Source organism: Thrips palmi, unplaced genomic scaffold (genome assembly GCF_012932325.1).
Source record: "Thrips palmi isolate BJ-2018 unplaced genomic scaffold, TpBJ-2018v1 HiC_scaffold_4, whole genome shotgun sequence".
Taxonomy (NCBI): Eukaryota; Metazoa; Arthropoda; class Insecta; order Thysanoptera; family Thripidae; genus Thrips; species Thrips palmi.
In genome coordinates this window covers 1,217,236-1,245,013 of record NW_023144631.1, presented here as the reverse complement: position 1 = coordinate 1,245,013, position 27,778 = coordinate 1,217,236, and the positions used below count along the sequence as shown (strand labels likewise).

Sequence of the window (27,778 nt, the reverse complement as noted above, 5' to 3'; positions counted from 1 at the left end):
GCGAGACACCTGTTCGATTTGGTGAATGGGTTGGTCCGTTTTCACGGTTTGTTTGATGATGTAACTTCCGTGCCATGCACATTTTCGGTAACTTCCGTGCCATTCCCCCATGTAAAGTATAGGGGAAAAATCAAAGTGCGAGAAAATCCTGGCCTCCTTCGGAAATGCGTTTAGAATGACCCCTAGAATACAGGAAAAATACTAAAAAAAATTTAGAACGAGATATTTTTTTCATTTTTTTAGGAGCCAAAAGGACCCACAATTTTGGCAACTTCCCCTATGTGTGTGCGTGTGTGTGCGTGTGTGTGCGTGTGTGTAGCAGCAGCAAGGCCCCCGTCCAGGTTGGGCAGGGCGTCGCAGGGCCGGGCAGGGCGTCGCAGGGCCGGGCAGGGCGTTCGCGGAAAGCCAGGTGGAAGTGCTTTCGTGCGTTTCGCCTTCCTTTCCCGTTGTTTCTGCGCCTCTCCCTGCCCGCCCTGCAGACTGACTCCGCCTCCGCGAGTCGTTTTTGTCGCACTGTCTCTCTCGCACTCATGGAGCGTCTCGTATAGGTGCGAGAGAGACAGAGCGACGAAAAAGACTCTCGGAATCAGTCCTGCCCGTGCCGGCCCGGTGCGCCACATGTGTCCGGCCATGCAGTCGTGCCGGCCGTGCCCCGCGAGTGTGGCCTGCCGGCCTGTCTTGGAGTACGTTCCGTGCGTACCGTGAGTACGCGCGCTCAGACGCCGCACTGCCCTGGATGGCTTCTGCGAACGAGCCGTGCCCGTCATTTATTGGGCCATGCAGTGGGTGCCGCATCAGGACATCTAACGCAGTGCAAGCCCAGAAGTGACTGTGGATGGACACAGAATAGTCCGGAATTGCCGCCAAATCCATCAATTGGACACGTCGCGTCGAAGCTACCACGTGGAGCAGCACGCCGAGCACGCCGCGGCCGCACTGCCCCGCAGCCACATTCCGAGTGTCCTCGTCGCGCCGTCTCTCTCTCACTCACACATCTCTCCGGGGCGCCCCGTAAGTGCGAGAGGGACAGCGCGACCGGAGCACTCAACTCGGAGGCTGGGAAATTTCGGGGCGAGTTGACTTCCCTTTACCGTGCTCGAGTTATCCATTGGGCCGCGCTGCAGGCATGCGCGCCCGCATTGCCCGCAGCCCCACTGTCCAGTTCCTCGCACCCAATCAATGAGTCCCGGGAACAGCTTCTTTATTGGCTCCGTGTAATCCTGGGATGAGCGTCAGCGTCGAGTGAATGGCCAACGCCACTGCGCCCCGCCCCACCCCGCCCACCCCGCCCCGCCCCGCTCCGCCCGGCCCAGACTGACCGGCACCAGTAGGATGATGACTCCGAGGACACCCGGAATCCTGGCCGGGCCTCCTCCGCCCTCAGGGTCCTCGACACCGAGCCCAGCCACCCTAAAAGGCGTCCTTCGAAAAATGTTGCTGCCTTTTTGCCGGCCTCTGCTTTATTGTACGCAAATGCGGACACGCGAATTGCCGCCCCTTCCCCCTCTCCCTCCCCCTCTCCCTCCCCCTCTCCCTCCCCCTCTCCCTCCCCCACACCTCCACGTGCTCCCGAGCTCCCGAGCGTCGTGCGTTATTGTAATATTTATACCCTCTTGCATGCCTGTCAGCGATAATGGGTAACGGAATGCAGAACGCCGTGGGACAGTGTGACAGTGCGCGGACACCCGCCACGCTACGCTGCCAGTCGGCCGCGTTGTCCAGGCGTTGTCCGTCCAGGCGGTGTCCAGGGTCTCCAGGGCGGTGTGTAGGTTGTCCAGGGTGTCCAGCAGGGCAGCAGGACGTGCCGGGACGTGCCTACGGGACGACGTGACTGATGCACTGCATGAACTGGTGCTGCACTGCTGCGGTTCGCTCGTCGTCGCCTCGCGGGGGGCTTTTGGTGGTGATGGCAAAGAAAGGGGGCACAGTGACGATTGGCGTCGATATTCGATGAGCGCGGTGCCACAGTCGCGGTGCCAGTGCGGGCGGTGCGGGCGACGCGCGAGGCTGATACACTGCATTGTATCCGGATGGATAATGGGGGAAGCACGTGTCATGTAATGTTCAACACGTGGCTTGCATCTATCGAGCGAGCGAGGTGCCGAGCGTGTGCCGAGGTGCAACAAGGTGCAACAGGACGAGACGAGACGAACAGGTCGACCACCTCTCCGCACATTGTGTGACATTGACGAGCCCCTCGCTGCCCTGGCTGCCCGCCTGGCTGCAGTGCTGTCGTCTCTCTCGCACTCGCGGGGCGTTCCGCACGGGTGCGAGAGAGACAGCCATCGACGGAGCCCCGTTTCGGAGTCAGACTCCTAACAGGCTGCAGCACTGCAGCGACTGCAGGCGGCGCGGGTGAAACTCCCCGGCGTTCCGCGAAAGCACGCTTCGTTCTTTCGTTTCGAATTTGGTTCATCACACCATACTTGAGCCACTTCACCGGGCCTCGCTTCACCAACCCACTTCACACCGGGCCGCATCTATTCTGTCCACTTCGCCTGGCTGCTTCCGCTCTGCGGGCCGCGCCACCGCCGCCCACTTCACCGCCCTCGTAAAACGAACAAATTAAAACTTGTATAGTTTTTATTAGTTTTTTAGTAAATTTTGTTAAATTTTAAAAATTGAATTAAATTTGACTTAACTTAAGTATTTTTAATTAATTTTCATTTGCAAAACTAGAATTTGTTAATCTTTGTAAGCTGCTTTGATTAAATCTTAAATTAAATTGAATAAATGCAGCTTACAAAGATTAACAAATTCTAGTTTTGCAAATGAAAATTAATTAAAAATACTTAAGTTAAGTAAAATTTAATTCAATTTTTAAAATTTAACAAAATTTACTAAAAAACTAATAAAAACTATACAAGTTTTAATTTGTTCGTTTTACGAGGGCGGGCTACTTTACCGGGCCACCGACTGCAGCGCGATTGAAAGCTTTATTGGCGGGGCTTGTTTACGCCCCAAAGCCTCGCGGCGGCCCGCCCAGCCCCGGCCTGCAAGGGCTTACCGCCAGTAGACTGAGTCCGAGAGTCATCGCTCTGTCTCTCTCACACCCATGCGGGACGCCCCGTGAGTGCGAGAGAGACCGAGCGACGAAAACGACTCTCGAAATCAGCCCCGCCAGCAGAGGAACACAAACGCCCCCGCCTTCACACCCCGGCGCCCCAGGCCGTGCCGCCCTGGGCCTGGGCGCAGCGAGGCAGCCAGGCAGAGACGCCGCGCCTCGCGCCCGCCGCGCGCGTTTCATCACTTGATCGCAATCAGACGTAAACCTATCAAGCTCGCCCGCGCGCTCACGCACTCTGATGAGAAGCCGGCCGCCCACACGAACACCACCAGCAGCACCCCTTCGGGGCGGCGCGGCTTTAGGCGAGGGGCGCATCGCGGATCCACCGCCGGGAGCAACACCAACACCGCCGCCGGGATCCACCGCCGGGAGAAATGTTCGTTCCCCTCTTCGAAAAGCACACTTCTGCGGCGATTGCGGCCTCTGCGAAATTTCTCCAGCACTGTACTCTAGTGCATCATCGTCCGAGTCGCGCCGTTGCACCTGATGTAACACACCCTCCACCTCCACGGGCTGCTGCTGCCGCCGCCGCAGCATCCTAAGCGGTCGCGGAGGGGTGGGGGTTGGGGTGGGGCGGGGCGAGTGGTGTGGTGTGGTCCGCGCGCGCCCGCGCCAGTAGCTGGCAGAGTCAGACCCGACCCGCCCGCGGCAAGACACGGACACGGCGGGACAGTGAGGTGCGGCAGGGCAAGGCACGGCAAGGCAGGGCAGGAGCAGGACTCTTGGCGGGACGGGACGCACGGGACGGACGGGACAGCTCGGAGCTCAGAGTAGCGCGACCAGCCAAAGCTCGCGGACCGAGCGACCGCGCGACGGAGCCGCGGAGTATCGCCGTCGCCGCCGGAGTGGCAGCACGTTGCACGCGACTCGGCGCGACGCGCGACGCGGCGACTCGGCGAGTCAGTCGGACTCACACTCACCGGCACCGCGCGGCACGCGGCACAGTACCACAGTACCGAACCGACCCGACGCCTCAGCCTCAGCGCGCCAGGCCGCGGGACAGGCCGGGCCGACGGGCCGCGACGCCGCGACGCCGCGACGCCGCGAGTGGGAGGACGAGAGCCGGCGAGGAGCGGACAGGTTGTGCGGTAAAACGGCGCGAGTGCGTGTGTGAGTGAGTGAGTGAGTGGAGTGAAACTGCGCCTGGACCGCGCCGCTGCCCATCACCCCGTCGGGACGTCGGCAGCCCGCCTGCAGACCCGTCAGGACACCAGGTGAGTGAGTCTTAATTACCAGAGTGTATTAATAGCGGCACACGTTTTATTGGCGGTTCCGACTTGTCTATGGGGCGGCGGGCCGTGGCGTCGCGGGGCGGCGTCGCGGGGCGCAGGGCCGCGCCGTCGCGACGTCTGAGTGACGCGGGAGGCGCGTCGCGGCGCTGCGACAGCTGGGGTCGCTCGGGAGGGGGCGTCCGCGCCGCGTCCGCGCCGCGTCCGCGTCCGCACCGCGTCGCCGTCCCGGACGGCCCGTCCGTCGCGTCGCCCAGGCCGACGTCCAAACGACCCGCCACTGCGCGAGGCGAGCGCGAGGCGCCGCGACAGCGACAGTGCCGCGACCCCCCCAAGAGCGGACGGGACGGGGCACGGCGGCACGGCGGCACGGCGGGCTGCAGGAGTTGGTCTCGTAGCGCGAGCCAGGGCGGAGCGGAGACCGCGCACTCGACGATGGAGCAGAAGCCGGCCAGTGCCGGGCTGTGATGCCCGTCGGCGTGTTCGACGGCTTCCTCAAGTGTAGTGCCCCTGGACGTCGTCCACGCCACCAGCCGGGTCACCCCGGCCACACGCAAACGTAAGGCAACCGTGGTGCTGCTCTAAGTCCGTCCGTTTTCAATTCGAAAGCGAGGCCCTCTTCTCAAACTGTGTGTGTGTGTGTGTGCCCCGACCGCCCCGACGACGGTGTCGTTCCCGTCGGGTCGTTGGTTCGCTTGCGACTTCCTTCCGCTGCTCCGTCCACTCGCCACGCCAAAGGGCCGCAGTCGGACATCCTTTGAGCCTTGAGCGCGCCAGCAGCCGCGGCCAGGCCGCCAGGCCGCCACATGCGCCGTGGCCCCTTGCCCCTGCCCTCGCGGGTGCAGCGTGCAGCCCTGCAGCCCGAGCAGCACGCTGACCCGACGCGCCGCGCCGGGGACGGGGATCACAGAGCCCCGCGCTGTTCCGAGCAATCCCGTGTAAATATGACGGGAAACAGCAGTGCGTTGCCCCTTCCCCCTCGCTCAATGACCAGCCAGCCGTTCCTCCCCTGAATGCACCGCCATGGCAGTGCACTGCTATGGCACTGCTACCCGGCCAGGCGGCGTGTTTCGGATGAGTACGTTCGCGAAGTCGTAAAAACAAAACAAGAGGGAACATAAAAGGCGCGCGGCCCGACTGCACCGATTTTGGCGCGTGCCGCGTGCCGCGAGGTCCGCGACGGGGATTCCGCGGCTAAGTACAGCCTAGGCCGCCTAGCAGACTGTTTCCGAGAGTCGATTCCGTCGCTCTGTCTCTCTCGCACTCATGGGGCGTCCCGAATAAGCGCGAGAGAGACAGAGCGACGAAAACGACTCTCGGAATCAGTCTGCTGGGCCGCCGCGCCTATGGCCGCGCGGACAAAGCGCGTAGTGCGCGTCCGAGTGGTCCGCGTTGTCCGCGTCGGTCCGCGGCGCAAAACTGGAGTCTGCGGAGGAGGCGCCTCGCGAACGCCAAGCGGTGTCAACAAAAGGGGCCGCGGGGCCGCGCGGGGCCACGCGGGGTTCGGCAGGTGGACGAACGAGCGCGTCCAAGGCGTAGCCAAGGCGTAGCCAAGGCGTAGCCAAGGCGTAGCCAAGGCGTAGCCAAGGCGTAGCCAAGGCGACGCGGCTTGTCCTCGGTGTGGCTGGCCGGCGCGGTCGGCGCGGCCGGAGCGAGTTCCCTAACAGGAGCGCGGACAACTGGACGAGCCCCACATGGCCGCCCCGCCGCCATCTGTGGGTCCGTCGACATCAGTCCGCTCGGCTGTGGGAACCGGCATTGGCATTCAAATTTCGCCCGTCCGCGGCCCGCGAGACTCCCGCTGTCCCGCCGCGCTGGCTGGCGAGGTGACTCATCGGCCGGCCGGGATGGTGCACTTGGGGACGCCGTGGTGGACGCCGTGGTGGACGCCGCAGCGGACGCGGGCCTCGGCTAATGAGGCTGGACGGCCACGGTGCACCGCGCTGACGCGGTGCTGACGCGCTGCTGACGCGACCGCTCGGGCCACCGTTCCCGGAACACGGACACGGGGATGGCGTGGATGGAGGCGCCCGGAATGCTCCGTGACTCCGGAGAAGGCCGAGGGCTTGAAGTGAGGGGAGAGTCCCTCCCGGCCGTCCGGCCATAGAGCGCCCCGGACACGGTGTCCGGGCGACGCGAGGCCCCGCCAGCCCCGCCAGCCCCGCCAGCGCTGCCACAGGGTGTGCAAGAAGCGCTGCCGTAATCCCGTCTTCCGAATCAGAGCCACTCTTCGTCGAAGCAGCGCAAGCTGCGCCTAGGGAACTACTGTACGGGCCTCGCTGCACAACTCACTTCGATTGAGCGGCCGGGGCCTCCCGGTCCACTAATGGACTAATGCTGGCGAGGCATTCTGGCGGCCTGACCCTCGGCGTGGCCCGGGACGTTGATCCGGTGGCGCTTGCAATTAGCAGGCGAAGCAGAGGGCCTGCCTGGCCAGACCAGGACGCCCCGAGGCTGGCGGCCGGCCCAGCACCCTGCCCGCCCTGCCACCACACTGCAGCGGAGCCGAGCGGAGCGCTGGGCGAGATGCGTGGCACCGGGTCGGGATCGAACTCCCACTCGCACTCTCGGCGCGCTCGATGGCCTCTGTTGTGCTGAGGTGGTCGTGGCGGTTGAATCCGCTCAAAACAAAAAGCGTCTGCCCGCCGAAAGAGGGCGCCTTCCATTGATTGTCCGCCAGAGCCAGATCGCACGGCGCACCGCGGCCCTGCCGGGCCCTGCAAGCCCTGCGGCCGTTGTGGTGTATCAGAAATTATTTGACCGGCACCGCGGCTGTTTGCTTTCTTTTGACACGCCTCTTAATTGTGGGCCACAATAGAGTATCACTTTGGCGGCGGTGGGGTTGGCCCGGGGTGGGGTGTAGTGTACGACGGAGACGTGCCGCCGTGCGGCCGTGCCGCCGTGTCCGCATCGTTCGCTGACCAGGAAAAAATTTTAACGGCCCGAGCCGGGCTGTCGGCTGTCATATTGTAAGCCGAGGTTCAGAAGGCCGCCGCCGGCCGTGGGGCCGTGGGGCCGCCCCGCCCGGCGGGTCTCTCAGTCTGGGTCCAAGCGCCCAGCGGCCCAGCGTAGCAGCGGGGTGGTTTTACGCACGTACTTACGGTACGCTGGCGTGGTGGGCGTAGGGGAGGGACTACCCGTGTTTTGTGCGTTATGGGTGTTGGGGAGACACGTCGTTGCCAAGACGTACATAAACACACACACACACACACACACACACACACACACACACACACACACACACTCACGCGCGCGCAGGAATGCCGTTTGTAATACCGCGGCGATTAAATGCCGAGATCGGCGCGATATTCACTGAATGAAATTGCGGCGGGCATGGCGGGCACACGGCCGGTCAGCTGGCCGAGCCGAGCGGCCGCGGTCCGAAAGAAAGCGATGATCATGATCATAAAAAACCTCTGCTGAGAGCTTTGCTTCAGCTCAGGGCCAGGTCAAGCTTGGGTGTGCGCGGCCGCGGTCCTGGTGGCGTTGGCCGGGAGGCGCCGGGCTCTGTTTCGGCCTAGCTGTGGCCGCGGTTTTGTTTCACTTGCGAACTGATGCCCGAGATTGCGCCCAGAACGCATCACGCAGGCTGAATAATATTCCCTACCGTCACATTTTTGTGTTGCTTGGTATCAAAATTGTCGTCTAATCATGAGCTATTGACCTGTCACACTCCAAAAACAATTGGTGTGGTTGCGTACAAAATGCATCGCGAAGACTGAAGTCTTCCATAGTGACGGCCGTAAAAATTAGGGACCCGCTGAGCGCCGTTTATGACGGCTCGAACAGGGGGCCGCGGCGGCGCGGCCGAGGGGGAGGGGGAGGGGGGCGTCGGGCCTGTCGCGCCGCGCGCCGCTGTGCGCGGGAGGGGCCGGAGGGGTCACGCAGGCCGCGGTCCGTAGGAGGGCATTTATGGTGCAAGCTGCACCAAAAGGAACTGTCGACCTCCTCAGCTTTCTTGTTACCCTGGTAGGCCTGAAGTCGAAAAACGGCCACGGCCACGGCCACGGCCACGGCGACGCTCGGGCCCCCCCTATATATATATTCCTTTCTAGAACGTTTCTGAGCAGTGTACATTGCCTCAGCCCGGGCCTCCCCAGCCCCAGCCTCCACAGTTCCCAAACCTAGGCCTCTGACCAAACTGTACACACAGCCTCGCACATTTTGCGAGTAATAGCTCAAGCTTTGATACGCTTGACCTAAAAAATGTGCAACACCCAGAGAAGGCGACGGGGGCGGATAAACCAAACAGGCGGTGGCGGTAATAGTAAATTTGTCGCTCTCCTGAATGGCGCGGAGTGGCGGGGCTTGGGTCCGGTCCAAGTGAGTGACCGCCAGTGAGGCGGGGCGGGGCGGGGCGCGGCGCCGGCAGAGTGGAGTCTTGGAGGGCCGGCCTGGCCCGCGGGCCAGCACATGTCAGCGCCAATTCAATATTCCGAGCGAAGCAGAGCGGACAGAAAATAGGAAGACCACTCGGTGGCGTGGATGCGGTGCTACTTGCGAGGGACGGGAGAGGAGGGGGAGGGGCAGGATTTTTCTTGTTATTGTAAGAGTTATCGATTCGCCAAAGGAAGGGGGGGGGGCGCCTCGCCGGCGCCGCGTCCCCGGAGCGTCGCGCCGTGGCGGGAAAGGTCATCCACAAAAACGGCGGCGGCGGCACGGCGGCGCCCCGGAGTCGAATCGTCCAGTCCAGCCTTCTTAATTGACATGCGCCTGTTTTTGCTTCTGTTTGGCAGGATGGGCGCGCTGGCCGCACTGCAGTGGGTGGCGCTAGTGGCGCTGCTGGTGCTGCTGGACCCGCGCGGCGCCGCGGCGCGAATGCAGAGCCCCTCGGGCAACCCCCTCATCGACGACAGCGTCCGCGGCCACCACAAGCCCAACCCCAGAGCAGCAGGTAAGGTCCAGCTCCGTTTTGGGAGTTCAGCCGGCCCACCCGAACTCTATCTTGCCGCGCAGCCGCCGCCGGCTCTCTGCGCCCGCCGCCTGGACACGCTTCCGCGGAGCCCCCGCGGAGGCAGGCCGCGCGCCGCGCGCCCCTGTCGGCGGGCCAGCCTAAGCGGAAGAGGCCGGCCGCCTGGCCGCGCGGCAGCCCGTCACCCGCCCGAGCAGCCCCGGCCGAGCCCCGCCAGCCCGCCCCAGCCCCGCCAGCCCCGCCAGCCCCGCCAGCCCCGCCAGCCCCGCCAGCCCCGCCAGCCCCGCCAGCCCGCGGATGGCATTCGATCCGGTGCCGGCGCCGCGAAGGGCGGAGGGCGGGTCCCGAGTCGCGTCGCGAAGGTGGAGCGCTTCCAGGAAGCGAGATACAGGCCTTATCTTGGCGGGACAGCGAGGCGGGGCGAGGCGAGGCGAGGCGGGGCGAGGTGGCCGGCTAGGCGGAAGTGGCCAGGAATGTCCGTCTCCGTCATGCACCACCCTTCGCCAGGCCTGGCAGTGCTGGCAGCCGGGCCCTTCGGAGGGCTCGCTCGCTGCTCGCTCACCGCTGTCGCGGTCGTTGTTGTGCTGGCCTCCAGGCAGACTGGAGGCAGACTCCAGGCAGGCGGACCATTTGTTCCTAGATTGTTCCCACGGGCCGCGTCCCGACTCGGCGTCCCGACTCGGCGTCCGGACCCGGCGCCGTGCCGTACTGCCGCACTGCCTGGACCATTACACCATTAGCCACACGCACGGCCCCACCGCCACCGCCGCCACGTGGTCCAGCAGGTCCTCGACCCAGGCCGCGCCGCACGCCGCACGCCGCCGTCCTCGCGAGCCACCCAGCCTGGCAGAGAACGAAGGAACCGCGGAGGAGGTGCGCCAAAATCAAAAGAAAGAGAGAGACAGACTGCTGGAGCACTGATGCCAATTTCCGATTTCCAGCGGCATCGTCAACGTCTTGACAGCGGGCACGACTTGCCCATCTCCTTCCCGCATCTCGACTTTTCCCGTCCTCTCCGCGCCGTTGTTGTGATAACCTACTTGTGTGTGGCGGTGTCCGCGCGCGACAACTATATTTCTCAAACGACTTTCATGATGTCTGGGAAAACAGCTCCTTGATGTTTTTGGCACGGCCGGCATCGGCGTCGCGGCGTGTACAGTGTACATCGCGGTAAATATTGATATAGGTTTTGCGGGAGGGGCGGCGGGGGTCTCGGTGGAGGGGTGGGGGTGGCGGCAGGGTAATATGCATGACAAGGACACACGGCCCTCGTGCTGACGTCGCCAGTAGCACGCCTGAGTCTCATTCCGAACGGCACTTGGTCGATCTGTCTCTGTCGCACCCACAAGGGACGCCCGATGAGTGCGAGTGAGACAGAGCGACGAAAGCGCCGTTCGGCAGCAGCCCGCAGCACCAATCACGCGCACGGTTGCCAACCGGCGAGATGGAAAGCTCAGCCGGCCGCCACTGTGGCCGAGGCTGTGCCCTGGTCGCGGTCGCGGAGGGCCTTACGCTGTACGCGCGACGTGGTGGTCGTGCCAGGGTTGCGGCGCCGAGGCCGCGGCCGCACGTTGCCGCGCTTTGCGTGCCCTAGCGTCAGCGGCGACACTGCGCGGCGCCGTCGCGGCACTGGTCTGCTTTCCGATGGCAAGCCAGGACTGGCCAGGACGGCGTCGTGGAGGTGAGGGAGGACGTCGCGGCCCTCTACGAGACGGCGGGCAGCCGGCAGCCTCCGCGCTATTTCGGTGCGGGAAATCCTCGCTACATTGAAACACGCGTGAAATTGTTTTGATATGCGGAGTAGTCGTCCGCAGTGCGGCGCACGCTTGCGCTGCGTTGGCTGCGTGCTGATGACGGTAAAGTAGTGCCCGGTAAAGCAGGCCGCAGGGCGCCCGGCTGCAGAGGCCAGGCCGGCCCCTGCCGGCCCCCAGCTCCGCCGCGTACCACCGCGTGGTCGCACGCCACACGCTCGCGTATTTTATAGGCTGGTTACATAATTCGAGCCGGTGTAAAAGCCGATGGGATGGTGGCGCCGAAGCAAAGGTGGTGCCTGCCTGCGCCTGCCTGCGCCTGCCTGCGGCGTCGCGGTCCAGCGCGCCGAGGCGGCCGAGGCCGAGGCCTTCCTGCCCCAGGAGTCCCTTGGCGTAGGCCAGGGTTGGGATATTTATTGCAAGGCGGCGCACTGTGACCCGAGTCAATCGCATCAGGCGTCCGGCCGTTTGACTCTTGACTCCGTGACTGTGTCTCCTCGACGCTTCGATCAGTACAGTGCGGCGGCCGGGGGCCGGGGACGGGGGCCAGGGGCCGGGGCGCGGGGCGCAGGCCGATCTGGACGGGTGGCGGCGCGCCGACAGTGCCGTCGCCTCACCTCGGCGCCGGCCGTCGCGACAAGTCAGTGACGCCGGTGCCCCGCCCCGCCCCGCCCATCGCCACCTCGCCATTCAGGCGGCGCTGTGGCGCGCGCTGTCCGTGCATGATCTACTGCGCGTTATGTATGAGGCTGTTTCTTTTTGCGGTGCATTGGTCAGTCGCGCAGACCTCCGCCCTGCGGTGCCCTGGTGTCGGCCTGGTGCCCTGAGGCGTGGGTTCGCCTTGGCGCGCGGTTTGCGTCCAAGCAGGCCGAGCAGTCCAAGCTCAAGGACAGAGTCGCGCTCCGCACATGGCTACGTCGCCGCGGTGCGGTTGTCTCTGGAGAAGGGGGAGGGGGGGAGGGGTGCGAGGTGCCGCCGAGGGTGCGTCCGGGGTGCCTGGGTGCTAAGTGGCTGCGTGGCCGTGGAGGTCCTCACGCTGTACGCAGCCTGCGGGCCTGCGGGCCTGTACGCGGGGTGCTAAGTGGTGCTACGCGGTGTGCTAGCCGCCCCGCCGCCCCGCCGTCCCGCTAGCGCCATTGAACGCGAGCCAAGGTTTATTATTACGAGAGCAGCTTGGCGTTCACCAGTCGGACCCCCTCCGCCCCCTCCCCTCCCCTCCCCTCGCGACGACGCCTCAGACTGCCGCGGCGGGACACCCCCCGTCTGCCCCCGACCCCGACCCCCTCCCCACCGCAGCCCCTTCCCTTTCACAATCTCCCCTTTCAGGATCCGATCTGTGTGTTACACTTTCGCTACGTCCCCCCCCCTTTCTTTTCCACCTCCCGGTTGCCGCCCCGGCACAGACAGGAGTGAAGGACCGATAGCCCGACTGCAGGCTGATTCCGAGAGTCCCCTGTCTCTCTCGCACCCACACGGAGAGCCGGAAGAGTGCGAGAGGGACTGTGCAACGAAAACGACTCCCGGACTCCATCTGCAGCAGCGCGGCACGGCCAAGGGGTAGGCCATCAAGGCCGCCTGGCGGCTGGCTCGGGCTGGACGAGGACGGACGGCGGTGCCTTGCCGGACAACGCCGACGGAGACACACGCCTCGGCCCGACGCGGACGACGCGGACCAGGGGATGCGAGAGGATGCCGCCGGGGTGGCGTGCTGGTGGGGGCGGCGGCCGCGCAGTTTCCTGGGAGGGAAAGCCCGCAGCGTGGCCGGCGTGGCCGTCTGGCCGTGTCGGCGAGGCGCGCGGCGTCGGTCGGTGCCGCTGGTGGTCGCGGTGGAGGGCAGGCGGGCTCAGGGCAGCTCAGGGCAGCGCAGCGCAGGGCGCGGTGGAGGCAGTAGGCAGTCCATTATGGATATTTTGGGATGGGGTGGCGATGGCGAGTCGGTCAGAAGTCGAGTCGCCACGCTGTGCCGTTGGCTCCGATGCCTCCTCCAAGTGGAATAGTTTAGCGTGGCGGCATTTTTTCGCCGAAATACACACACACACACATGTATACACACGCACACACTCCTCTCTCTCACTCACACACGTGCTGGCGGCCGCGTGGCTCCGACAAAAAATTAATAATAAAGTAATGCGCGGCGTATACGTTGCCAAGCACGCCTCGCCTCGCGTCGTGGGAATTTCGTCGTCGTTTTGATCCCCGTTTTATTTTTGCTTACTTTGAATGGCGTGTAAACGTCCGGGGCTCCGCGGCCCGGCGAGCGTCCCGGCGAGTGGGGTCCACATCCACGTCCACCCGGGGCCCAGGGCGTCGGCGCCGACCACCGGGCCGGGCCAGGGCGAGGGCCGCGAGGGCCGCCAGGGCCGCCAGGTGTGGCCGTCGCAGCGGAGCAGGAAAGCGATCCCCCGGGGGCCTCTTCGCCTCTGCGACGGGCCGAGTCGCCAGAGGACCATTCCTGGTCTAGCCTACCATGTTCATGCTGTTCGCCCGTTCGCCTCTTCCGCCTCCACCCCGACGAGCGAGGTGGTGCACCACTACAAGCACCGCGCACCGCGCACGTGAATGCCATCTTTATTCAAATGGCGTTCGGCGCCGCGGTGTCAAAGCCCCGACAAACAGCTCGTAAAGCCGCCAGCCTGGAGAAGCAATGAAGGAGCACTGCGGTCCCGGTACTGGTTTTGTCTAGTGGCGCCGGTACCCAGGTGTACGTACACCACAGCGCGCTTTGGGCTTCGCGCTTCGCGCTCCGTGCCCCACCTCGAGGCCCCTTTGGGGTTCCCGTGGGGTCCCCGTGGGGTCCCTGGTCCTCGGCCTGGAAATCAGCCCATTTAAATTCGTCCGGCCGCGCCGCGCCGCGCCGCGCGGATCCAGACGGGACGAGAGCGGTGCGCGAGGCGGCGAGGCGAGGCGCGCGGCGGCACGCCCTCCACTCCGCGAGGATGGCGGCGACGCTACTCAAATCAGACCTAACCGAGTCCGGGCGGCGGGGCGGGGCGCCGCGTCGCCGGCCGGGCGTCGCAGGTTACGCCCAAACTTCTTTTGTCTTTCTCTGTCGCGCCTTAATGTTTTAGCCATCACCGTCCGGCTGGTTGACAGCAGGGGGGCATTTGAGGGAAAGGGGGGGGGATATCGGCGTAGATGGCGGTCGTCGCCATGCTCTGCCGCGGAGGCATTGACGCCCACCGATTGCGCGTTGCGTCGCGGTGTCGCGGTCGGGCTGCCAGAGGCTCCGGTGTCAGCGCCTGCAGTGCCTGCAGGGCCTTTCGTCTAACACACTGCCTCTCTGTTCCAGAATGCGTGTTCGGCAAGCAGACCAGGGAGCTGGGCTCCACGTGGTTCGCGGACCTGGGCCCGCCCTTCGGCGTCATGTATTGCATCCGCTGCGAGTGCATCCCGGTGAGTGAGTGTGGCTGTGGGCTTAAGTCTCGGCCACAGACTCGGCCGGCCCCGTTACGGCCTGACCGGCGCCTGCTGCAGCCCGCCGATGTCGCAAAAGTCGGCCGCCGAAAATTCATCAACATAATTGGCCTGCGCGCCGCGGCACGGCACGGCGTGGCACGGCGCCACCGTCTGACAGGCGGCGGCCCCGGCGGCCCCAGCGGCCCTCGTATATCGAAAGCCAGTGCAATTTCGAGATAATTCAGGCACACTGTAACACGGCCGAGTTAGCCTGGCCGGCCGGTCGGCTTTGCTGCCTCGCGGTTCTGCCGGCCGGCCTGGACCGCCGCCGTGGGCCGCCGCGCCGCCGTGACGCACAACAATAACAACAAAAACAACAACAACCAAAAAACAAGCGACGAGATAAGTGGATACTAATCCATCGATGCAGGACGGTGTCCTGGACACTGGCTGGCGTTGCTGGCGTGTCCAGCGCGCGGCGTGCCGCGGCGCCACGGCCGGCCCCGAGTCCCGGCCAACGGCAGCGCGGCCTTGGCGAGGTCCTTGGCGCCCCCCCCCCCCCCGCCCCTCCGTCGGCTTTAACTGGGCGTGTCCGGGAGGCAGTGTGGCGCCGGCGCCCACCGCACGGTTCCGCGTGGTCCTCACTCTCTCTCTCTCTCTCTCCTCTCTCTCTCTCTCTCTCTCTCTCTCTCTCTCTCTCTCTCTCTCTCTCTCTCTCTCTCTCTCTCTCTCTCTCTCTGCTGCTCGGCGAAGAAAACCACCGAACCGCCTTCGGGGTTCAGGCGATACCCGTCGCGGGCCTCTCTAGCCCATCCCACTAGAGAGGTCCCGTACCCACGCCCCCGCCTTGCCGCCGACTCCCTGACTCGGACCGCTCGGACCGCGCCAGAGGCGGCCAGAGGCATGCTCACGTACGGAGCACGGATACGCGAAGACCAAAACAAACAAACAGAACAACAGGAAAACCGCGAACCGCGGCGCCATGGTGGCAAGGTGGCCGGCGGGGGTGCCTCTCTCCCGCTCTCGCTGCTCAGACGTGGACGTGCCGTCGGGGAGGCGAGGCACTACTGCACTAGCTCGGGGGCGGGCGGGGCGGCGGGGCGCGCGGCGACCGGCGGCGACCGTCGCGAACTGCAGGCCAGCCCGGCCCCGCTCTGCCAACACGCGACGGACCACCCGTTCCGCCCGGCTTAGTTCAACCAGTGAGCAGAAAATAAAACGAAAACAAAATAGTGAGATTGTTCCGCCGCGTCGCCGATGTCTCCTTGCGTCCAAGTCTCCCATCATATCACGCAGCCCGCCCGGGGGAACTCGTTGTGTCAAAACACTGTGCGTGTGTGTGTGCTGGCGAGGCGGTGCGCGTCGTTTCCGGGACGAAAAGTCGCGAAAGTCCACAAAGGGCATGAACTGGCCGGGACGCTGGAAGGGACTGGGCCGGACGGAACTGGCGGATGATCCCTGCGCCCCCTTCCCCCGCCGTCACCGCCCCCTCCCCATTCCCGTCCTCCGCCCGTCGCAACTGACGAGAAAAACCGCAAGGTGCGCTCATGCATCCATGAATCCAGTAATGTCTGCCGTCTGGACCGATTCGGCTTCGGCGGCCGTCGCCGCGCTCCGTGCTCGTCGTCGGCGTGGTCGTGGTGGTCTAGCCGCGGGCGTGCGGAGGCTGCGCGCTGCGCCCGCTGCGCCGCACCGTGTCCTGCTTGCTGCGCCGCACCGTGTCCTGCTTGCTGCGTTGCAGTGCGTTGCTGCCCGCCGCGCCATCATATTACCGCGCTAAATATAAAGCCCATGAGCCCCGATACCCGTCCTCTCCCTCCCTCGCCCTGCCCGCCGTGCTCTCGCTCTCTTGCTCTCTCGCCCTCTCACCCTCTCGCTCTCTCGCCCTCTCGCTCTCTCGCTCAGCTCATCGTGGTGCCAGGGCACCCCACCCCACCCCACCCCGTCCGCTTTGAAAGAAAAGGACAAACGGCCGGACGGTGGGCAGGGTGGGGCAGGGCAGGGTGGGGCAGGGCAGGGCAATGCATCGGCCCACATCTCGGCCTGCCGCGCCTGCAGCGCGCAGCCTGCATCGTGCTAACCAGACTACGGCAGTGCGTGGCGGCGCGGCGGCGCGGCGCTGTGGTGGCGGTGGTCGCCGTCTGTCTCCCTCGCGGCGCTCCCCTCCCCCTATCTCTCTCTCCTGCGTGGTCCACTTTGCCAAGAGGCCCGAGAGGGGATGCGCGGCTCCAACTTCCCTGGGGCTCGCCGGCTGGCCCGCCTGGCCGCTGCCTGCTTCAAATTGGAGCTTTCTTTTCTTATTCGGACCGCGAAAATAAAAGATAAAAAGGCAACGTTGACGGAATACAGAGAGGAGCGGCGCGGGGTGGCCGACGTCGACAGCGACATATACCCCTTCCTTTCTTTTCGCGCCACTCCCCCACCTCCCTCGTTGTGTCCCGTCTCCTACTTAAACCTCCTTCTCTACAGTGCGTGGCGCGGCAGACATCGCGTCGCGACGCGTCGGCTTGGCGTGAGTTAAAATGCATGTGTTGCGAGGCGCTGGGCCCCCTCCCCTCCCCTGCCACGCCCCACCACGCCCCGCCACGCCCCGCCACTCTGCGTCGCGTTGTTGCTGGGTGCAGGCAGTGCAGGCAGTGGGTGGAGGCGTCGTTGCAGGCGGCGGGGTGCGCAGACATGGCCGCGCCGGCCGGCAGGTCGCGGACTCTGGTTCGCGTTCCGGCGCCCCCAGCATGAACCTGCGCGGCTGCGTGGCGGTCTTTGCGGTGCACCCCCTCCTCGCCGCTCCTCGCCCTTCGACGTCATCCTGGTTGTCGTCTGATTTGCGTTTTCAAAGAGGTGAACCGCATGGGGCATGGCGGCGTGGCGGCGTGGCGCGCGGCGGCGTGCGTGGCGGGCGCGTCGTGCGGCGTATTGAGGCGTGTCGGGGCGTGCCGTCGGGGTGGGGTGGGGTGGGTGCGGCGCGGCGGGGCGCAGAGTCGCGGCTAGCAGACAGACTACACGCCCGACTCGGCCCAGTCCGGTCGTTGACCCTGCCCCCCCCCTCCTCTCTCGTGCGCCTACTAGTGCCCCTCCTACGCAGCGAACGCCCCCCTCCCCTTCCTCAAACCCCACGGGGGGCCCCAGTTATACTTTCACACATGCAGATCACGGCGATCATCCTTCATCATGCATCGTTTGAGCGTCGCGTCGACCGGCGCACCAGGCGCGACCCCAGGCCAGTGGCGTGTCGCTTGTCGTCGCGGTGCTCCCGCCGCCCCCGCCACCCCCACCGCCCCCACCGCCCCGGGAGAGGCCCCCGCGGCACATAGGTGCGGGACGGCTGGGTGCGCCGCCAACGCCCCTCCCATGTCCAAGAAAAAGGGTCCGCCGTGGCCGGTACTCGATCCCGCGACTGACCGCCTCGTCTTGCTTTGGTGTTGCAGATCCAGAAGAAGAGGCGCATCGTGGCTCGCGTGCAGTGCCGCAACATCAAGCACGAGTGCCCGGAGCCCACGTGCGACGAGCCCGTGCTGCTGCCCAACCGCTGCTGCAAGGTGTGCCCCGGGGACGTCGGCATGCATAGTGAGTACCCACTAGCCCGCGGTCGAATCCCGGCGCCGCCGTCGCCGTTTTCTGTCTCTTTTCTCGGCCGACCACGTCCGTCAGAGTCGGAACAATGGGGCGGGAGTAACGCATGCGTGGGCGACGGCATCGGGTACCCTACACTGTGCAGCACGCATTGCAGTGCATTGCAGTGCACTAGCGCAGCAGGCGGATCCCGAACAGAGGTTTCGTCATGTCGCCCTGGCGGCCCTGGCGGCCCTGGCCCACTCGCATGCAGAGCACCACACTACAATACAATCGCCGCGACGACGCGCAGCGCGCAGCAAATGAATTACTTTTTCATCTTCTTTCCTTGTCGGGCGGTGCGGCGGTGGGGGCGGTGGCGTGGGGGAGAGAGGGGGTATAGAGGTCACAGCAGCCACTTGACCTGCAGCAGGGAGCTGCCAGCTACTGCCAGCCACTGCCGCACCGCTTGTGAGATATATAATCCACATGGAAGGTCCTGTAGACTGACTGTCTCTCTCGCAACTATATGGCACGCCCCATGAGTGCGAGAGAGATAGAGCGACGAAAACGACTCTCGGAATCAGTCTGCTGCTCCTTGGCGCAGGCGTCGTCATCCAGCCGCCAGGATTTCGCACTACTTGACCGCAGCCAGGGCAGCCTGGGCAGCCGGTGTGGTGGGGGTGCGCGCCACGGCGCGCGGGTGGCCCAGAAGAGGCGCCCTGTTCACCCTGCTCCCTGCTGCATGGCTATATATGCGCGGTAGGCGTTCTGCGAGGGCTCTCCGCTCCGTTTGGCTGAACAAGTTTTGCCCTCGACGTCGTCGCCTCCTTCCCCCGCCATGCGCCATTCGGCGCCATTCGGCGCCGTGCGTGTCAAGTTGGAGGCGTTCCAGCACCGCGGCCGCACGCCGTGGGCACGCCGCACGCTGCGAGTGTACACAGCGGCTGGGCGGCGGCGGCGGGCGACGCGCGGCGTCGACGGGAACTGTCGTCTAGGTCGTCGCCGAAATCTCCCCATTTTCCCCACCTATGCTCCCTTGGCTCCCTCGCCGCGGTCCGTGGTGTCTGGGTCACTTTTGCGCCGCAGCTTTGGCGATGGTCGCGACGCCGCGTCGCGGTCCCAGCGATCAGCGAGGAGCAAAGCAAGCCGACGCGACGCCGTGGTCTTCTGGGGGCCGCCGGCCGCCACGCCCGCGGCGCGCGTGGACAGACGCAGGGAGTAGGCAGTCCCTCGGGAACTGGACCCATCCCGGCGAAACCCAGGGGGAACCCAGGGGAAGGGGAGTTATCCTATTTCGAGCGGTCTTGAACCGCCGCCGGTACGTACCGCGCCTTGCAAATGTACCGCCCGATAGGCGCAGCGCCGCGCAGCGCCGCGCAGCGCCGCGCAGCGCGCAGTCTCCGCACCAATCCTGATGCCGTGCCGCCGATCTACGCACCTCGGCGAATAGCGAGAATAACAACGGACAAAAATAAAAGTGCTGCGTCGCGCGGTGTGGGTTCGTAGCGCTGCTGCGCCGCTCATGAAGGCCGTCTGCGTGGTCTGCGCGTTCCATGTATTATTAGGAAGGGGATCATGTCCACGGGGAGGGGGCAACCTGTTCTGTGAGCCGGCGGCACTCTACATAATATATACATACTATCAACAAGGCTCTCTTCTCCATTCTGTCAATATGTTGGCTAAATGCTCGTCCCCCCTCCCCCCCCCACACTCTCCCCCTCCACCACTTTTCACTTTTTCCTTCGCATGTGCCGCCCACCATTGTCGGGAAGTGGTCATGCTGTTGTTGTTGGCCCAGGATTCTTGTTGGTGTTGTATCTTATTGTGAATGGTGACATACTAGCTCTTGTGACTACATTCTTTGTCGCGGAGGAAATGCCTGGATCTGCGCGCGAGGGGGAGGGGGTAATTTGCATTCCACTTGTGGTGCTCTTATGCAAGCAGCGCGACGGATGAGAAAAGAAATCAGTTTGGCCAGCGCCATTCGATTCATTTGCCGACTCTGCTGCGCCTTTCCGCGACCAGCGGAGAAGTGATTGCTGTAAAGCCAGCAGCGCTAGCAGTGCACTCGCAGGCGCCGCGCCGCGCTGGCCCGCCAGAGTGCGCCGGCCGCGCTGGCCGCGGTATCAGCGGCTTATCCTGGCGAAGAGGGCTTGCGCGGCAAGGCGCGGCAAGGCGCGGCAAGGCGCGGCTTGGCGCCGCCACGCCCCATGCAGGCGGTGCAAGATGGATGCAGTATGCAGTGCGAGAGTGTGTGTTTGTGTGTGTTTATGCGGATTAGACTGATCCTAACGTGCTCTACTTTTTCAGGTCCCGACATCGTCCAGGACGTTGCGCCCACCGTGAGCGCGGAGGAAGAAGACAAAAACTGGAAACGTAAGTCGAGTTTTCCTCAGCATTTAATCTGCCCTTTTCTAGCGTTCAAGGTAACCCGAAATAGAGGCACACCCAGCTAGTCTCGCTGAGGTGCGTGCCTGAAAAGAGATTTCGGCTCAGTTATAGCCGACCCACCCCGCCCGCCCCCGAGGAAGAGTCGTTCTCACGACGCCGTCGTGCCGGCCGGCCGGGGGACGCCGCAAGGGACGCCGCTAGACTTGGCGCTTGGCGTCCCGGTCCGTCCCGGTCGTCCTCCCTCTCGTCAGAGGGTCCGCGTTGGTCGTCTTGAGCTGAAACATCCGCGACCTTGCGGCGGCAGGGCCGGGTAGGCCGGGCAGGGCGGCGTGGGGCGAGGGCCCCGGGGTCCTCGGGGGGTAGGGCATGAGCATGGCTTTGGCTCCGCTTTTCGTCTCTGTCGCTCTCGGCGGCGCGCCTGGCCTCGGTGCGAGCGAGACGCCGGCGGTAGGGGCACGCCAGGGGCACGCCGGCACGGTCTTGAGGTCCATGACGCACAGTCCGCGAGTCGCGGCGCCAGCAACCGTACGCCACTCCGAGCCTCCCGCCGCTCGCGCCTCGCCAGGCAGCCCGGCTTGAAATGAAGGGCGACCATTCATTGGGTAAAAGCAGAGACGATAGACAGCAGAGGGAGCAGAGTCCTAGAAATGACTGGTAGCAAAAAGCGTGCGCGCGCACACACACACAGACGCAGGCACGCTCGCCAGCCCGCTCGCTCTCTCACTCACACGCGCGTACATGGCATCGTACGTGATGCAGAACACATCATAGAGATGGTTTAGGAATGACATCATGTGGGTGGGTGGCACGGCATGTGTTTCTGGTCGCGGCCGACCCGGCTTCCTCCTCGCTTTGTGGCCGCAGAGCGGCAGACGGCGGCGCGCTGCCTGCCGCCTCCGCCGGCCTCCGCCCTGGAGGACGTCCTGGAGGGCGTGCTGTAGTTTAGGACACCGCGCGTCACGGCGAACCATTGGCACAAATTGTTGCGCAATGCTCGCGCTGTGTGCGACGTGCTCGTCCAGCCCGGAGTCTCTGCTCTCGGTGGCGCGCGGCGCGGTGTGACGGTGACTGTGTGACTCGGTGTGACCCGCCGAGACGCGACGCGACGCACGCAGCCTGGAATGTAAATACCGCGGTGGCGCCATCCGCGGCGCCGGCGTGCCACTGACGGCGTGCCACTGACGTGGCGGCGCCGTCGCCGTATCGCCATATTTTGCACTCTTGCAAGTCAAGGCGCCAGCACCAAGGCGCCAGCACGAGCGGCGCCGGCAGCGCTCGCTTCCGGTGGCGATTATTGGCACTAAAGAGGCCACTGCTCCAAAGACCTCATGCATGCAACACCAGCGAGTACCGAGAGCAAATAGTGCCACGGGGGCCACTCCACTCTACTCTGCTTGACGGCCACTGCGGCGCGCCGGTTTACTGCCGCCTTGAGTGAGACCACACAGCGAGAACCCCGAGTACCCCAAGTGCGGCGCCGTCGCCTCTGGGCTGTACAGCCTCCAGGAGCCGCCCCCGCCGCCTCGCCCCGCGCCGCCCTGAGTAACGAGTAACGCCCTGTTGTTGTTCTTGTTGGCAGACTTCGCCGCGCTGCTCACGGGCCGCACGTCGCGGCTCCTGGCGCACGCCGTGCAGGGCTCCGGCCTGGTGGCGCCGCCCCGGAACGTCGGCGGCCACGTCGCCACGGCGCGCTTCACCTTCCACCGCAAGAGCCTGTACTACTCGGTGCTGACGCCGCGCCGGCCGCGCGCCATCCAGTTCGTGGACCGCGAGGGCAGCATCCTGGAGGAGCAGGCCGTGCCGGCGCAGGGCTCGGCCTACCAGAACGCCACGGGCAAGGTGTGCGGCGTGTGGCGCCGACTCAGCCGCGACTACCGCCGCCTGCTGCGCGAGGAGCGCCTGCTGGTGACGCTGCTCTGGGACAACGACGACTCCGTGACGGGCTCCGTGCAGCGCGCGCGCTCCCTGGGCTCCGAGCTGCTGTCCGCCCTGCTGCTGCCCGTGCACGGCAACAACTCCCCCGCCAGTGAGCCGCAGAACCCGCTGGCCGGCGCGGGCGGCACGGCCATCGTGTCCATCTCGTCCAGCGGCCCCAGCGTGCACATCGCGCTCCTCTTCAACGGCATCTTCAGTCCGCAGGTGCGTGCGTCGGCCGAGCTCCGCGTCAGCAAGGCGAACTTGAACTACAAGTGGGGGTCCGACACTGCCCTGGGTCCTGGTTCCTCCGCGTGACTTTGCTTTCTGTGTGCAGGACATCCTGGATGTGCCCGTGTCCGTGCGGCTGGAGACCGCCGACGGCTCTCGGCAAGTCCTGGAGGAGACGGTGCGCGTCGCCAAGCCCGGCGCCGAGCTCAACGAGGCGTCCGTGACGGCGGCCGTGTCCGCGGCCGACCTGCGCCTCCTGACCCGCGGCAAGCTCGTCCTCACGGTGGCCTCCGCCTCGCCGCGGCGCCCGCGCGACCTGGCCCTGGCCGGCGCCGTGCAGCCCCGCGCCGTCTGCGAGATCTTCCAGGCGCCGCTGTCCGTGGCGGAGGCGACCGCGGACCAGCAGGAGGAAGCCGGCAACGCCGGCAACAGCAGCGTGGCCGTGGCCGAGCAGGCCTCGGACAACAAGGACAGGCCCGCCGGCCAGGCGTGGCTCTACGTGGACAGGCATGGCGCCCTCGTCTACAGCGTGCAGCTCTCCCAGGTGAGTCGAGCATGGCATCCTCGTCGTCCTGGTGCCGCCGTGCCGCCCCAGCGCGGCATTGCATGCGACCGCGGCGCCAGTGCAGTGCGTCGCGGCGCGCCGTGCACCGTATCAGGTGTTCACCGATAACCAGCTGGGGCGGCGTCGCGACAGCGCGACAGCGCGACAGCACGGCGCCAGTGGATTGCCCGGTACAGCCTAGCGGCGCCTGTACCGGGTACAGCACAGCGGTACAGCACAGCGGTACAGCCCAGGCGCACCGAGCGGCCGCGCTTACCGTAGGGGTGCCGTGACTTGCCAAAGGTGCCGTGGCATTTAAAACAAGTCATGACTGTTGAAACGTACGATTCGCCGTCGGCGGGATTAAAAGCAGTTCTGTGTTTCGAAATTTGGTCCGGTTATCTCCGCCTCTAGTAGATGACGCTCCCGCCAACCCCCGCTAACAAGCTCTGTTCTCGGCAGGTCCCCGGGGAGACGACGCTGCTGACGCTGGTGTCCGGCCGCGGACGGCGCAGCGTGGAGCTGGAGGACCTGACGCCGTCCCTGCACGCCCCCCTCGGCTCCTGGGGCTGGGCCAACGGCTCCGTCAGCCGCCTCAGCCCGCGCGAGCTGGAGCAGCTGTACGCCGGCGAGCTGTCCGTCAACGTGGCGACCGGCGCGGCCGCCTCGCTGGTGCGCGGCCGCCTGGTGGCGAGGCCCGTGGCGGACGCGCGCGACGCCCCGCAGCCCACCCTGCTCACGCCCAAGATGGCCCCCACCGGCTCCACGGTGCGCATCGCCGTCAAGGGGCCGGCCGCCAACCTCACCGGCATGGCGTGGTTCGCCGTCGACCAGGACTGCAACCTCAACTATGATGTAAGTGTCCGGAGACAACGCGAGGGGGCAACACAAACAAGAGGCGTGGTTGGCTGGCGTCTGAACCCGGGCCTACCGCAAGGAGCGGCCGTTCAGTGACCCCGCGGCTCCGCATGCCTCGCGCAGTTACAGTGCACATGGCTGCACGCGCTGCACGCGCCACCAGCCTCCCGCAATTAGGCTGCTCTCACCATGTGTGTTGCATTGGGGGAGGGGGGAGGGGGCACTTCATTACTCTTATATGCAACCGCGGTGCGCACGGCCTGCACGGCCCAGACGACAGGACGTCCGCGCCAAGGAAAGACGACCCAATAAAAAAACGGCGAAAGGAAAGAAGCAAAACGCGCTGATTATTCGCACGTCGCGAGGCGACGCGGCGACGCGGCGACGCGCGCCACGCTGCAGCACGCGCAGCACGGCGACAGGAAGTGAGTGGGAATAGTAATGCTGGTTGTCCGGGCCGCAGGTGTCGCTGAGTCCCGGGTCGCCCACTGGCACGCCGTCCTCGCCGCTGCAGCTGGCGCTGGAGCAGGTGCCGTTCCTGGCGCTGGGCGCGCCCGTGTCGCGCCGCGTGCTGGACGAGTTCACCACGCCGCAGCACGAGGGCACGGGCATCGCGCTCACGCACGCCGAGCTGTCGCGCCTGGACGCGGGCGTCTCCTACGTCGACATCGTGCTGCCGGACGGCGGCGCCGAGCTGCGCGCCGAGCTGCGGCAGGTGCGCGTGCCCGCCTTCTGCCTGCCGCACTACTCGGACAACGACGTGCCCTCCTCGTCCTCCATGGCGAGCGCCGGCCAGCCCAGCAACGGCGAGCCCGAGACGCTGCACTGCTTCCACGAGACTCGCTTCTACGAGGACGGCGCGCAGTGGGTGTCGGCGCAGGACGCGTGCACCATGTGCAGCTGTCACCGCGCCAGGGTGCAGTGCGACGCCGTCGTCTGCCCGCCCCTCCACTGCGCCGCCCCCGCCCCCGCCGCCCCCGGACAGTGCTGCGGCACCTGCGCCCCTGCCGCCCCTGCCCAGCCCGACCCAGTGACGGCCGTCGCCGCCGCCGCGGCCCCCGCGGGCTGTAAGCTGGGCGGCCAGTTCCATGCCGCGGGCACGTCCTGGCACCCCTACGTGCCGCCCATCGGATTCGACACTTGTGCCGTTTGCACCTGTAACGTGAGTACTCCCGGTCGAGACCCAGCCCCTCGCCAGCAGCTGCGGTAGTTTTACTAACCCTTCGCTTCGTCTTGTAGGCCTCCACCCTGGAAACCCGCTGCGAGCGCACCCAGTGCCCGCCGCTGTCCTGCTCCGAGCACGAGGCGGTGCGCGCCGAGCCCCGCGCCTGCTGCAAGCAGTGCCCCAAGTCCGCCCCCGTCGCGGCCGCCGCCAACGGGGGGCTGCCGCAGCTGCAGGCCGAGCAGGCCGCCCCCAAGACGGTGGAGGAGGTCCTCGCCGAAGGAGGCTGCAAGTGAGTACCAGTACCAGTCTACCGAGAGTGTCCGTCCGTCCGGCCTGGACGCCACGTCGCCACGCCACGCCGGCCCCTTCTCCTGCTGCCATCCCCTACCCGTCCGCTGACACGCTGACACATCCGTCCGCTCGTCTGTCCACAGGAACCCGCTCGGGAAACCGCACTCGAACGGCGACGAATGGCATCCAAGGATATCGTCGCACGGCGAATACAAGTGCGTCAAGTGCCGATGCAAGGTGAGCAACACTTCCGCGCGCCGCAACACGCCTCTTCTCGTCTGTTTGCTGTCTTCTTCGCCTTCCCGGCGTGCCTAGCGACAAATTCACCGAGTGCTTTCTGTTCCGCAGGACGGGAAGGTCAAGTGTGACAGGAAGCGGTGCACGCGGTCCGCCTGCGAGGGCCAGCACGCGCACCAGGCCCTGCGGAGAAGCAGCGCGCTGCACACGCCGCTGCACGCGCTGCACGCCCCCAGGGAGGACGCCTGCTGCATGGCGCAGTGCCGGCGCTTCCGGCGGCACCACAACAAGGCCAAGACCGAGGCGAGGGCCGAGAGCGAGCCGGCGAGGAGCGAGCCCCGGAACGAACCCCGGAACGAACCCCGACGGGTGAGTGCAGTGCCTCAGACTCACGGAGCACCGCGCCAGTGGGCCAGAGGACCGGCGCACACGGCCAAAACTCTGCACTTGTTTTGAGCTCCAGAGTAGCTAAACGGGACTCGAACCGAGTGCGTGACCCGACCAATGGATTCCTCGTTCGCAGAGCAATCCACTGGTGGCGTCACGCGTCCGGTTTGAGTCCCATTCAGCGACCCTGGAGCTCAAAACCCTTCCGGGATTTTGACCGCCTCCCACTGGGGCCTGGGCCGTTTTGCACCTGCACCGCGTGATCCTAATCGGGTTCCTCTCTTTCTGTTCCAGTGAAGGGTGCGACGGGTCGACGCCCTGGCAGGGCGGCTCGGGGCCTGACCGCGTGACCTGAGCGCACGCGTCGGAACGTGGCGGTCGTGTCGCACGCGCGTGACGTCACGTGACGTGACGCTGGAGTCGTGGCCACGCGACGCGACGCACGGGGCGCAGCGTTGTAGCGTTGCAGGCTGTACAACCAAAGAAGACTGAAGCTATTTTACTGGCAGGACTGGACAGAATCGGCTTGCCGCTCCTTCTGCAGGCGGAGGGGCGTGGCAGGGCGTGGCGGGGCGTGGCGGCAGGGCGTCGCATAGGCTCCTACACGGCAAGGCACGCCATGCCTGTGTGGGTGGACGAGAGCGCCGCGGATGTGACCTGTGCGTCGGCTTCAAGACACCCAAGTAATTTCATGCATTTTTTTCGGGAAAGGCAACGACTTGAACCAACTGACAGCGACGAATCTGTCGCTCGCACTGTCCGCGAGTGTGGGGAGTCCGATTGCCATAAGCACAAGGTACCTGTAATCGACGAAAACTATTGGGTAGCATCTTGGAGGACAGTATACAGTGTACCACTGTCGTGCTCAAGTGGTGAGTGTGTTGCACGCAAAAGCCGCGCGCTCCTGCATTGGCCGTAGGTTTCGATATTGTCGCTAGTATTTATGTTGTTCAAGACGCGCGACGCGAGGAGTTCTTGAATGGCTGACCGTGTTTGGTGTTTAGTCTCAGTCTGTAGATAGTGTACCATATAGAATAAGCAATTGTTTTCAAGTTTTTTTTTGTATTTATTAACTAGATGTACGTGCCCACACAAAAAGGCCTGTTGTTTTTTTTTTCAAAGGGCGTTGAAACTTTTATGCCAATGCTTTCTGAGCCTGAAGTGAGCAAATGGACTGTAAATATCTTCTGCAGACGGTGCAAAGCGTAAGGGAGACAAACAAGACTTTGTAATTGAGTTGATTTTTCTTGTGTGTTGTTTCTGTATCTGCTGAAGCTATAGTTCTAAATAATTTGTGTAATCCGTACGTAACACATTGGTGGGGGGTCGCCATCAAATGGGGACCTTCCCCCGACTCGTTCAACGCCCTAGCTGTGCTGTATAATTCTTATTGCTTATAATTTGTATAATAGATTTTTTTCCTAATTTATTCGATAGCATCGTTGCAGTGAATGTGCATCCACTGTGAAAGCCTTACTTTGCATTTGAACCTCGGACGAAAGTGTAATTGTGTACCTGCTAGATTGTAATCATGGTTCAGTGTGTTTTGTGATGAATATGAGAGAAGCACGTCATTCAACGAAATAATAATAATAATGATTATTATTGATAATAATGATGATAAAAATAATGATAATAATAAAGCGCTCTTTTGTTTAAAAATGCCGTCATGGAGCTAATTTATTTTGCCACCCTTCAGTTGAGACAAACCTCAGAGTTCACAGTTAAATCCCTGACATTTCGACCAAAATAGTGCACCTGTGAGTCTCGTGAGTGAGGTACCGAGCGAGGCGGGGGCCGCCTGCGAGGCAGGCACGCAATCAGCGGTGTGCGACACGCGTGCGCGCTGAGTT

At 64.7% G+C, this 27,778-nt stretch overlaps 1 protein-coding gene across 2 annotated transcripts; it reads left to right on the top strand.

Moving 5' to 3' along the window:
* The first annotated feature begins 3,714 nt into the window (after positions 1 to 3,714).
* Positions 3,715 to 27,587, top strand: LOC117649682 (dorsal-ventral patterning protein Sog). Of its 2 annotated transcripts, none has more exons than XM_034392644.1 (13): positions 3,715 to 4,281; positions 9,033 to 9,190; positions 14,249 to 14,352; positions 17,781 to 17,919; positions 20,218 to 20,283; positions 21,878 to 22,437; positions 22,550 to 22,987; positions 23,450 to 23,842; positions 24,309 to 25,007; positions 25,085 to 25,299; positions 25,445 to 25,538; positions 25,650 to 25,907; positions 26,220 to 27,587. In XM_034392644.1, the coding sequence occupies exons 2-13, from the start codon at positions 9,034 to 9,036 to the stop codon at positions 26,220 to 26,222; spliced, it is 3,126 nt and encodes a 1,041-aa protein (XP_034248535.1). In that variant the 5' UTR covers positions 3,715 to 4,281; position 9,033; the 3' UTR covers positions 26,223 to 27,587. The 2 variants fall into 2 exon arrangements, with proteins under 2 accessions (XP_034248535.1, XP_034248534.1); XM_034392643.1 differs by lacking the exon at positions 3,715 to 4,281 and adding an exon at positions 4,694 to 4,855.
* The last annotated feature ends 191 nt before the right edge of the window (positions 27,588 to 27,778 follow it).